Raw genomic sequence first — 13404 nt, 5'->3', positions numbered from 1 at the left:
AGATTATGTAAAGTTGTAAAAGAAACAGGTTTGTCACAGTGGGTGATTTTCCTCAATTCTGGCTAGGATTTTGTTAGTGCAAGAGGTTTACATGGTGCAGAGTTTGTCACGTGCATCCAAGGTGGTTTCTTGGATTAGCAAGCCCAATCAAACCACCTTGTAATGGGAAATGAGCCAGAAAAGGTGATAGGAGTTTCAATGGGACAGTATTTAAGGAAAGTGATCACCATTCCTTAAGTTTTCAAGCAATACACATCAAAGTTGCTGGTGAACGCAGCAGGCCAGGCAGCATCTCCAGGAAGAGGTACAGTCAACGTTTCGGGCCGAGACCCTTCGTCAGGACTAACTGAAGGAAGAGCTAGCAAGAGATTTGAAAGTGGGAGGGGGAGGGGGAGGGGGAGGGGGAGATCCAAAAAGATAGTTTCCAGATGAATGAGGATAGGTCTGGACCTCGGGGGAAGTGCCTAGTTGGGAGAAGGCAAAATACAAAATTATTAGGCAGGAACGAGGATGAGTGAATTGGGTGCAGTTGTTGGGCACATCCAACATGTGAGAATCATTTAAAAACCTATCGGCCAGAATTCCAGAGCACCTTGTTCTAATAAGGAAGCAAGATTTGGGAACATTGAATGATGGGGGATGCTGTAAATTTAGTCAAAAAGAAAAAGGAACATGCAGGTTTTAGGAATCTGAAATAAGACAGGGGTCTTAATAAGCATAAAGGCAACAAGGAAGAACTCAAACAACTGGGCCATAAAGAGCCATGAAATGTCCTTGGCAAGTCGAAGTAAAGAAACTTTAACAGTCTTTTATACTGTTCATGCATTAAAACAAGAGGGTAGATAGAGAGAGAGGGGGAATTTATGCAAGGGGAAAAATGAGTTCTTCACATTGGTATATCCCAAGGAGAAGGACATGGAATACAATGAGACCAGCGTGGGATTTGCTTTATAATCTAAGATCAAGAATGTGGTGATGTTGAGTCTACCGAAGGACATTAAGGAGAATAAATTCTCAGCCTGAGGGGATCTATCTAGGTCACTGAGAGAGGAAAGAGAGAAGAAAGCTGGGGTCTTAACAAAGGATATTGTATTCTCCCATGCCATAGGCAAGATAACAGAGGACTGGAGAGGAGACAATGTTTAATATTTAAAAAGGACGTTAGGAATAATCCAGCAAATTATAGGCCGGTGAGCATTGCATCAGTGGTAGGGAAGCTACTGTAGAGAATTCTTAGCGATAGAATTTGATTGTATTTGAGAAAGCATGGTCTTATTAGAAATAGTCAGCATTGCCTGAGTGGTCAGTCATGGTAGACCAATCCAGAATTGTACAATGGAGACACAAGAGACTGGAGATGCTGAAATCTGAAGCAACTAAATGATCTGCTGGAGGATCTCAGCAGGTCAGCGAGCATCTGTGGAAGGAAAGGAATTTGTGATATTTTGGGTCAAAACCCAGCAACAGGACTCAGAAGATTATGAAACATGAGATCCACAACAACTTTATAAATGAAATTCAAAATTAGCTTGGTCATAAAAGACAGATGGTAGTGATGGAGGAGTGTTATTCTGGTTGGAGATCTGTGATCAATGGTGTTCCACAGGGACCTCCGTTGTTTGTGATGTATACACATAACTTAGATGAAAATATGGGTGGGCTGATTAATAAGTTTGCAGATGGACAAAAATTGGCGACGTTGTGAATAGTGAAGAAGATTGTCGAAGGAAGTGGCAGGATGTAGGTCAGTTATGGGAGAAGAGGCACATGGAGTTCATTCTGGAGGCGTTGCACTTTGAGATGTCAAATGTAAGAAGAATGTGGACAGTACATGGTAGAATTGCTAACAACATTGATGTACTGAGTTTCAAGTCCATAGCTCTCTGAAAGTGGCAATGCAAGTAAACAGAGTGGCAAAGGCTGCAAGTGGTAAGTTTGCCTTCATCAGTCAAGGCGTTGAGTACAAACGTCGGGAATTTATGTTGCAGCTTGTAAAATTTTGGCTAGGCCATATTTGGAGTCTTGGTTGCAGATTCAATCACCATCCCCATGGTGGAAGGATATGAAGGTTTAGAAGACTGTGCAGAGGAGGCACAGCAGATGCTGCCTGGATTAGATAGAGAGTATTAGTTATAAAGGAAAAGTGGACAGACTTTGATTGTTTCCTCTGGAGTGTCGGAGGCTGAGGGATGACCTGATAGAAGTTTATAAAAATTATGACGGTGCAGTAGGGTAGACAGAGTCTCTGTCCCAGGATAGAAAGCTCTGCATTCCAGTATTTAGCATTTAAGGTGTGAGGGGAAACATTTTGGGGAGACGTGCAGTGTAAGGCTTGTCTTGACACAGAGAGTGGCAGTGTCTGGAATGGGGGGTGGTGGTGGAAGCAGATATGATCGTGACATTTCAGAAGCATTTAGACCAGGAGTTCACAACCTTTTTTATGCCATGGACCAATACCATTAAGCAAGAAGCCCATGGACCCCAGGCTGGGAACCCCCTGGTTCAGATAGACACATGAGCATTGAGGAAATGGAGGGATATGGATTACATAAAGAAACATAAACTTAGTTTAATTTGACATTAGACTTTGTAGGCCAAGTGGCCTGCTCCTACACTAAACCTTTATATTCTATGTACCACATTTAGAAACAGACTCAGCATGAAGTCAGCACTTACCAAGAAAAACATCCTTTGCTGGAGCCCTTTTCTTGTAAGTTTATACAGGCAACCTTCCCGAATGAAGTCCTGAGGAAAAGGAATTTATAAGTAGATCACTCACTGTGCAACACTCACTGAGCTACTGGCAGACAGGCTCCACAGCTGAGCTCAATAGTTGCCTCCTTCACCACATAAGCGTTGATAAGACGCAAGGATCTCTGTCTGGGCTTGTCTCCCTTGTGTAACTCTGCTTTTTACATGTTTCCAAGTTCAGCTCTTACTCCAGAGACAAGAAGAGTAGCCTGGTGGAAAATGACAACTCAGTTTCATGGTTCCCCTGAGCGGAATCACATCCTGCCAGTATTGAGGAGGTGCTGCATTGTCAGAGACGACACTCTTCAGGTGAGACATTAAACTGAGTTGGTATTCGTCCCCACGGATGGAATTAAAGGTATCACTTGTAAAGAGCAACCAAGATCTTCCCAGTATTTATCTCTCAATCAATAAGTCTGATCATTATCATACCACTATTGGTAGGTTCCAACTATTGCAAATTAGCTGTCTCCTTCATATATTATGATGATGACTACACTTCCAAAGGTACCAAATTGCTTCATAGTTTCTTGCTAAGTTGTGAAAGATACTATACAATGCAAGCTCCTTCTTTCTTTTGCTGTCCCTAGAAAGGAGAAGGGTTTGTCAACCATTCAGCCAAAGGCAAGGCAATAGAAGAGTCATTCACCATCGACAGTGGCAAGAGGATAGTTTGCTCTTCACCTTCCAAAGTTTGGAGCAATAATGCAGACAATCTTCAATGCTAACTTCATCAAAAGAAAATGTGTTTTAATGTATGCCCAGGATCATGAAAAAGACAAGCACTCCACCTTCCCTGAACTTACCCTTCCAGGTAGAACCAGATTATCTATACCAATAAGGTCCCGTTGCAGTTCCGTGAGCTTCTGAAAATTCTCCAGCCTAATTAAACTGCTGTGCAGCTGAGCACTCATCTCTCGAACCACACTTAGAGCACCTGCAGAGGAAATTTGGAAACAGTACATGTGAAACGGCAATAAAATGTGTGTGAGATATGAGCCCAGGTAATCAATAATCCCTAATCCAGCGCAGATGATGTTGAATCCATAGGTTACATCACTGGCTACAGCCAATACACTACTAGGTGTTTGCACACATATTGGGAATCACTTTTATGGAAGAATCATGTTGACACCTCTTAAACTCTCAGCTGTTCTGAGCAGTTTACTATTCCATCATTGAAAAGCTGGCTAGTGCTGAACCTCAAAAGCACTGGTCAGAATTTCCCCTTAATAAAGAAATAATAAAACCAGTTTCTGTGCTACCAAGAGTGTCAGTCTTGTACCAATGGAGTTCAAGGTCCCTCCGATTTGCACTGGGTGACTGGATAAGAAGCATGTATGGCGGTTTCAAATGCACAGGTTAGGTCCACTGAAAGAGATGTGTTAAATGGATCAAAGAGCACCACATGCAATCTCTGCATAGGCACTTAGTGGACAGGCACGCAGGACACCATTTCCTGCACTTATACTGACCTTGACAATCTCCGTAATCTTGATGGTCGGGGCAATAATGTTTGCAGAGTCTCTCCAAGATGAGTTTGTAGTGCATCAGCCTCTGAATTGGCTTCAGCAGGAATGTGTTTAGGGGAAGATAACAAACCTTCTGCAGCTCAAACTCTTTGTAAACGCTCTCTAGCTTCTTAGACCGCTTCGTGGCCTTCTCCAGTTCTGTGAGAACCTCATCATGTTTCTGCAGGTAGCTGGTGAATTCCTGAAGTGAAGAACATGAACATTTTATGAGCACTCTTCTTTTTAGCTGTGAAATGCTGTCAGATATATTCCCTGGAGACTTGTGGTCAGAAGGAATTTAAATCTTTGACAGGCATAGCCGTGAACTGAGTAAGGCGGCTGATTTCCACAACGCTTCTAGCTATTTCGTCTGTATTGATTGTTCATTACAACACTGTAACACAAACCAGTAAATTCGAAGTGGATGGGCTACATCAGCAGAAGACCACACCAGATTCCACTCCTGTGCCTAACGGAGTGACCACCCAGTGCATGTAGTTGTATTGGGTCTGGCTAACATACACCCAGGCATGTGACAATCAAATACGAGGAAGATACAACACAGATGTTAATAAGAGCACTAGACCCGCTATCTAACTACTCAAGGCCTCCATTACACTGTGTTACTGCACCTTACCTTAAGAACACACATATTTCGAAGCATGATGTCACCAATTCTCTGATAATTTCCTTTCACATGTGCGTTGGATCGTCCTTCCCTGGGTATAAGCAAACACATGCTGAGTTTGGCATACAGCAGTTGAGCTCAAGTAGGCATTTCTCAGTCCAACCCAAAACCAAACCCAAACCAAAAGCCATGCATGAACCAGAAAATTCCAGACCAAAAGCCATGGATGGACCAGGAGATTCAACGTCTGCTGAGGACTGATCTGCAGTGTTCAGGACGGGTGATCCTGAACTATACAAGTCCAGGTACGACATATGGAAGGCTATTTTAAGAGGCAAAAAAACAATTCTGGTTGAAGTTAGAGAGAGAATCAGATGCACGTCAGATCTGGCAGGATTTGCAGGCCATTACTTCCCACAGGGTGAAATACGACATCATGAATGTCTGTGATGCTTCACTCCCAGATGAGCTCAACACTTCTTATGCACGCTTTTGAAACCCCTTTTTATCGGGAGTCTCCAGAAATGTGCCTCATTAGCCCCTCACTATCTGGACTCCACGGCAAGAAACCCAACTTTCTCAGGCTTTGTACATCCATTTTTTTTTAAGCAAAATATCTTTATTACAAATTCAGTGCTACAATATATACAAACCAGTGACCAACACATTTACGACACAACAAGTAGACAGATGACATTAAACTAAAATGTTTACATCCCTGTTAATGATGGCGTAAATCATTGACAGAGCCCAACGATCCCAGATCACCTCTATGGTTGCCGTGGACAGCGCATGTTCCCTCTCAGTGGTTACCCGGGCACGGATATACCCCCTAAACACTGCCAGGCAGTCTGCCTGGGCAGATCCCTCTGCAATCCGCTTCCAAGACCCACGGATAGTTGTTTTCGCCAGTCCCAGAAGCAAGTTGACAAGGACATCCTCATCCCTCCATGCCCCCCTCCTTACCGGATGACCGCATATAAATAGGGTGGGGCTAATATGTAACCAGAAGGCGAGAAGCAGCCCTCGCAGATACACAAAAAGGGGCTGCAGCTTCGCATACTCCATGTATGTGTGGTACACGGTCTCCTCCAGCCCACAGAAGTGACATGCACCTGGGAGATCCGTGTACAAACTAAGGAACTTGTTACAGGACACCACTCTGTGCAGCAGCCTTCACCCCAGATCCCCCAGGTGCATGGGAAGAATTCACTCATAAAGGGACTTCCATTGGGAACCCCCTCACGCCCAGATGGAAAGACAGCCCGCCATGATGTGTCGGGACGGTAGAGAAGGGCTAGGAAGTGGAGGGTGTGGAGCAGCAACCCATACAGGTACCTCCTATTTGCATCCCTGAATGGGATTGTGGGTGACGATGAGAGGCGGCTCAGCTCTCGGGTAAAGTTGTGGGGTCTGGGGCCAATAAGCAGCTCGGGCGGTGCAGAGGAGGGCCCGGCCTGAGCCGTTCCACACACCTGAGGAGGGGATTCCTGCCCCGAGTCAACCATGTTCCAAACTCCTAGTTGGTCCTGATAGAAGGGCAGACTCTGCAAAGCAGCACAGCTGATGCCCACTGGTGGTAGCCGCATCGCTTCATGAACATAGTGGCCCATCTGGAGAAGTATGTTGCCAACACATGCCACCTGGGAGGGTCCTCGGCGTACAGGAATCTCTGCAGGGTCCTGAGACAGACAGCCACCAGGCGTGTACGGACGCACAGCACCGACTGACCACCCTCTCCCACTGGGAGACTCAAGACCACCTTGGAGACCTAGTGTTTCCTGTTACCCCAGAAGTCGTCCAAGGTGACCATCGGGTACCACAACATGGAGGTCATCAGCTGGTTTGTGATCACCACCCTGCCTCATTAGGAAGGCACCCTGAGAAGGCGTGACCAGCATCCCAGCTGGGATGTGACATTCATCTCCAGGTCCTGCCAGTTCGCCAGCCAGATCTCCCCAGAAGGACTCAGGTAGACTCCCAGATAGAGGAGATGACTGGTGCTCTACTCAAAAGTTCTCATCTCCTCCAGCAGGGAGTCTGCCTATGACTTTGGTCCCGCCAAATCCATGAGATCAGGATGTCTCGCCCACCCTAACCCCAGTTTGTGTGAATGCTGTGTGATTTACTGCCCCTGGCAATCGCCCATCAGCAAGAAATAACAGATGGTACACTGCATACAATTACAAAGTATATTTAAGAATGTTAACTTAAGCAAATTTAAAGGAAAGAAAGAAAAAAAAACAAAAAGGGCCCATTATTCTTAAACAGTCAAATGCGCACTTAAGTTGGAGCTCATCTTGAACTTGTCTGTCACTCGCATGCTGGACCCTCGGTCTGCGTGAAAGCACACACCACCTTCTGAACGTCACTCAAAATCCACCTCGAGCAAATGAGTCTCCTGTGGGAATATTGGTCCTTCCTCCTTGAAGCCATTCATCTGCACAAAGCACCATGTGCAACAAAGACGGCATCCTCAGCCATCTTCCCTCCTGTCTTCTCCCAGCTCCCGCCAAAAAATCCCACACCAGTATCCCTCACAAAACCTCTCCGCCCAGCATCCTCCAGAACCTTCTCCCATTCCACCATCCTGATTGGCTGAAAGCACATTCCTAAACTGAACAACAAAGCCTCCTATTTCAGCCTGAAACCCAAACAGGCTGAAAGCAAAACTCTTCCAGACTGCTCTTACAAAACCGTTAAAATGAAATACCAACAGCACAGCAGTAAAAATCTTAACTGGGCATACACGCAGAATAAAACTATACCTGTGTGAAACATGCAGCGTCTGGTGACCCTGCCATCTCTGCCCTGGAGACGTACGTCAGAACATCTTTCAAGAGAGTGAACACTTGCAAGGCCTCAGGCCCCAAAGGTGTACCTGGTAGGTACCTGCGCCAACTAACTATCGGGACTATTCGAGGTCAGCTTCAACCTCTCACTGCCACAGTCAGAGGTTCACACCAGCTTCAAAAGGATAATCATACCAGTGCCCAAGAACAGCAGGGTGTGCTGTCTTAACAACTATCAGCACCGACGTCTGCTGTAAAGTGCTTTAAGAGGTTGGTCATGGTTGGAATCAACTCCTGCCTGAGCAAGGATTTGGACTCACTACAAATTGCCTACAGAGGACGCAATCTCATTGGCTCTCAGCCTCGGACCACCTGGACAACAGCAATTCTTCCATCAGACAGGTTACAGCTCAGCGTTCAGCACCATCGTACCCTCAGTACTAACCAACGAGCTCCAAAGCCTGGGTCTCTACACCTCCCCCTGCAACTGGATCCTTGACATCCTCACTGGGAGCCCACAGTCTGTGCGGACCTGAAGTAACATCTCCTCCTCACTGACAATCAATACCTGAAGGATGTGTGCTTAACCATTACTCTACTCTCTCTGCAGCTGTGACTGTGTGGCTGGGCACCTTTCAAACACCATCTATAAATTTGCTGATGACACAGCTGTTGTTGGGAGAACCTCAGATGGTGATGAGGTGGTGTACAGGAGAGAGACAGATCAGCTGGTTGAGTGGTGTAGCAACCACAACCTTGCACTCAACGTCAGTAAGACCAAGGAATTGACTGTGATTTCTTCAGCTGTACCATGGAAAGCACGGGGACTGGTTGCAGCACTGTCTGGTAGGGAGGAGCCAATGCATGGGATCAGAAAAAGCCACAGAAGTTGTAAACTTAGCCTGTTCTAACATGAGCACTAGCCTCCACAGCATCGAGCACATCTTCAAATGGCGATGCCTCAAAAAAGGCAGCTTCCATCATTAAGGAACCCCATCACCTGGATATGTCCTCTTCTCATTGCAACCATCAGGGAGCAAGGACAAAGACACACACTCAACATCTTAGGAACAGCTTCTTCCCCTCCACCATCAGATTTCTGAACGGATCCTGAACCAACTCACAAACACTACCTCAGTATATATATTTCTTATCACAACTTATAGTTTTATTATGTATTGCACTGTACTGTACTGTTGCCACAAAACAACACTGGTTGTTTTGATTCAGAATCCTTCTTACCTTTACCTTCACTCACTGTGGAGTTATAGGAATGTTGGATTAAATCTTTCAGGACAAAACACTATGACTAGGTATCTTCAAGGCCTTTACCCTTAACTGCAATGAAGAGGCTTGCCTTTATACTTAAAATGCCCTGACCGACATCAGAGAAAACCACAATTTCTGGATTTATCATTTTTGCTGACAACAGGTTAGAAAGTTACAGACAAAACCTTGCACAGGGAATGAGAGTAGAGAGGTGAGGAGAAAAGGGGATTGGGTGAGCAACGTTCCCTCCAAGTTTCTTTTTTAAAACAGCTTCATGGAGTAACTATTGCTCTAACCAGGAATTTTTTTTTTTTTTTTTTTTTTTACATGACCTGAAAACTGTATGGCACTTCAAATGTTTTTTGTACAAACTGCATACTATGAATACTGAGAATGACAATTGAAAATCACATACTTTTGATTTTATTCATTAATTGAAGGGTATAGTGAAGTACAGTAAAACAAAGAAAATCTTCCACGTTTCATAAACGTTATCCTCATCTATCTTTATTACAAATCCTTTGTTCACCTTCCAGATTAATTTTGCACCTAGATGAAAGGTATGTCTTAATCATTTTTTATGATCGTAAGACTATCCTGGACTCCAAGAACTACAGGTCTACCACATCAGTGATCTGTTTATTGTTCGGAGCAGCCCGCTAGGGCATTGAAAGAGTCTGCGGATGCCGGTGGGTGGGCTGGGTAGAGGGGATGCCGGAGGATTGGTTTTGGAGGAGCTGATCTAGGTGCTGACCATGTTGCTGCCCACTACACGAAGGCACCAGAGTTGATGCACGAAAGCAGCCTGCAGTGTAACCGTAAGTGACTGCCCTGGATGTTTCTCTTGCAATCGCAAGACCTTGTTGGACATTGATAACGTAAGATGATGCAGGCATGTTTCCCTTGTTTGGTGGTGAGAAAGGCGACAAGGCAGCAGCATGGCCTCAGTTGTCAGGAGGAATAGGCCTCAAGCTGTGGGGTTGCCTGCTGCAGTCCAGGAGAGGAGACACTGAATGCAGAGTAGCATGGTGTCTGTGCTCAGTTGGGGGTTGGCCTGTCAGTGCTGCCCTCAAGTGTTCAACTGGCAGAACGACAGGTTGGATTGCCAGGAGCTGTACAATTTGCATGTCGCTCAGGGACTTGGACTATACTTGTGTAACGGTGTGTGTTTTTTTCCTCTCTCACTATTCTGAATGTATGTTATGCACCTTGGCCCCAGAGGAATGTTGTCCAGTTTGACTGTATCCATGTACAGTTGAATGATAATTAAACTTGAATTGATTTTGATTTGATTTTGAAACTTGAATGTCAATGTCACCAGGAATTGAGAGTTCTTCAAATTCTTTGTTTCTAAGTACGTAGTTCAATATATCTGTGAACATCTTAATTGAGCCAGTCTTAGGTTTCTCAGAAATGACAAATTTGAAATCACAATATTGCTGTGATATTTTTGAATCAATATTTTCATCAGAGTTTGCAATGGCAGCTGGGTATTTTTTTTTGGTCAGTCGTACAACATTCTCTTTTCCAAATTCAAAATTGGTTGTGTTGGCATGAGCAACAGGGTCAAAAGCTTGCCATTCATTTAAATCATTGTCAGGAAATTTAATATCCAAGTGAATACACATATATTGAATGAATCAAATAATGGACACAGTATCGACATCAGAATTTATAGAAGAAAGTAGATCTTTCACTTTGTCACTCCAATAAGCGATTTCACCAATACCCTATGGCCATAACTTGTTAATTTTTGCTTTTGCATACTGCAGTGCTTCAGTTGTATTCAAACAGCTTTCCTGAAAGACTTCACAAAGAGATCTCAGTTTCGACGCCGTGTCCCTGTTCACAAGAGTTTCCATTAAGGACACCTTTGTCCTCCTGCGGTCAGGGTTTGCTAAGGGTACCCTTGACCTTTTTGAACACACCATTACATCAACTTTGAGGAGAGGGCTCGCCCGTACTTCTTCAGATACGTCGATGACACCTTCATAGTGTGGCCTCCTGTACTCCAGGCACTCCAACAGTTCAACGACCATCTGAACAGCACACAACCAAATATTCAATTTACAATGGAGATGAAGAACAATGGCAGCCTCTTGTTCCTGGAAATTCTAAAATGACACAAACCAGATGGTAGCCTCGGACATGGAGTCTATCAGAAACCCACTCACACAGACTTAAACATCAACAATAACAGCCACCATCACCCCTCGCAATGTAAAGCGGTTCCTTCTACTTTGATTAACCATGAAAAAACTATTTTGGACCAGGAGAGTCTCCACAAGGAAATAAGATAATTAGGCACGAGGTTCCTACAGAATGGCTACAAGGTGAAGAAAATCAATTGGATGCTTAAAAGGGCCGATGGAAAAACCAGGAAACTTAACAATGAGGAGGAGCCCGTCACTACCGCCGGTCTTCCCGACACTTCCACAGTTTCTGCAACGATTGCCAAGATCCTGAAGAAAAACTGGATAAATACCATCCACAAACTTGTAAAGAAGCTCAGATCCCAGCTTATGTGGGTCAAAGATGACCTGGGACTCAGGATGGCTGGCATTTACAGGATTCCCTGTGAATGCAGATAGCTTATATCAACCAGACAGGGCACACAGTGGAAACTTGTATCAAGGAGCACTGGAAGTGTATCTGTTTGGGTTACCCAGGGAAATTGACGGTAGCAGTACATTGCATACATTGGTACATACGCAATGTACCACAGGATTGACTTTGTTGGCACAGACCAACTGTGCCGCGCTAATGGCTTTTGGGACTGCCTAGTGAAGGAAGCTATTGAAATAAGACTAGAGATTAAGAATTAAAACAAAGACGAAGGTCTCGCTCTCAGAAGGAACTGGAATATGGTTTTAAACAAGGTGGGACAGCAGTGATAGAAAAGAACTACAGGGAGGTAGTCACCCCCAAGTTGCAGGAGGCAGGTAATTGGGTGACTGTCAGGAGAAGGATGAGAAATGGCCAGCTAGTATAGTGTACCCCTGTGGCTGTCCCCCTCAATAATAAGTATATCATTTTGGATACTGTTGAGGGGGACAACCTAGAAGAGAGGAGCTGCAATGACTGGGTGTCTGACACTAAATCTGGCTCTGAAGTTCAGAAGAGAAGAGAGATGAAGAGGACTGCAGTAATGATTGCGGATTCCGTATTTAGAGGAATAGATTCTGTGATAGAGACACCCAGATGGTAGGTTGCCTCAGTGGAAAAAGCCTGCTTGCATTTATCTTATCGAAACCCTCATAATTTTGTATACCTCTATCAAATCTCGTCTCACTCTCCTATGTTCCAAGGAATAAAGTTCTAACCTATTCAATCTTTCCATATTACTCAGGTCCACCAGACCTGGCAACATCCTTGTAAATCTCCTCTGTACTCTTTCAAACTTGTTTACATCTTCCCTGTAGGTAGGTGACCAGAAATGCACACAATGCTCCAAATTAGGCCTCATCAACTTCAATGTAACTTCCCATCTCCTGCAGTCAATACATTGATTTATAAAGTTAAGTGTGCCAAAAGCTTTCTTTACAACCCTATCTACCTGTGATGCCACTTTTAATGAATCAGGGACCAGTATTCCCAGATCCCTTTGTTCTACCACACTGGTTAGTGACCTACCGTTCACTGTGTAAGACCTATCCTTTCTATATCATTGGAACCTCTTCTGGGGAAGGCACAATCTCTACAAAAAAAGCCGGGTTACAGTGAACCCAAATAGGAGGATTGCTAGAACTGTTTGGAGGGTTTTAACTATCTTAGCTAGGGGATGGGAACCAGAGTGATAGGACTAAGGATGGGGCAGTTGATTTACAGACCGTTTAGTGAGACTTCTAGCCAGGAAGGGCTGATGATAGGGTAAAATTGCAGTCAATACGATGAGTTGCAATGCAAAAGGGGGACAAAGTTGCAGTCAAAGCGATGAATTGCAATGTAAAAGGGGGACAAAATTGCAAAGGGTAATGAGTACAGGACTGACGGTGTTATATTTCAATGCATGCTGTATATGGAATAAGATAGATGAACTTGTAGCAGAGTTGGAGATCAGCAGGTATGACGTTGTGGGCATCACTGAATCATGGCTGAAAGATTATAAGATTATATCTGGGAGCTTAACATCCAAGGATACACATTGTGTCGAGAGGACAGGTAGGTAGGCGGAGGGGGTGGGGTGGCTCTGTTGGTAAAAATGAAATCAAATCCTTAGGAAGAGGGGACCTAGGTTCAGAAAGTGTAGAATCCTTGTGGGTAGAGTTAAGAAACTGCAAGAGTTAAAAGACCCTGATGGGAGACCCCCAACAGCAGAAAGATGTGGTTTACAAATTACAACAGGAAATAGAAAAGGTGTGTCAAAAGGGCAATGTTATGATAGTCATGGAGGATTTCAACATGCAGATAGATTGGGAAAGTCAGGTTGGTACTTTGTAGTCATAAAGGGGAA

The 13404-nt window shown here is 44.4% G+C and overlaps 1 protein-coding gene across 5 annotated transcripts in view; it reads right to left on the bottom strand.

Annotated features, from left to right (window-relative positions):
* Positions 1-13404, bottom strand: part of farp2 (FERM, RhoGEF and pleckstrin domain protein 2) — a 220429-nt gene that overhangs the window by 77692 nt on the left and 129333 nt on the right. For all 5 annotated transcript variants that reach the window (XM_072255826.1, XM_072255824.1, XM_072255825.1 and 2 more), the window contains 4 exons: positions 4900-4981; positions 4227-4464; positions 3558-3688; positions 2677-2745 (listed from right to left, as the gene is read on the bottom strand). In XM_072255826.1, coding sequence (XP_072111927.1) covers positions 2677-2745; positions 3558-3688; positions 4227-4464; positions 4900-4981 — 520 coding nt within the window. The remainder of the gene's footprint in view (positions 1-2676; positions 2746-3557; positions 3689-4226; positions 4465-4899; positions 4982-13404) is intronic.

Source organism: Mobula birostris, chromosome 4 (assembly GCF_030028105.1).
Source record: "Mobula birostris isolate sMobBir1 chromosome 4, sMobBir1.hap1, whole genome shotgun sequence".
NCBI lineage: Eukaryota > Metazoa > Chordata > Chondrichthyes > Myliobatiformes > Myliobatidae > Mobula > Mobula birostris.
The sequence above is the reverse complement of the archived record's forward strand: the minus strand, read 5'-3'. Positions and strand labels throughout refer to the sequence as shown.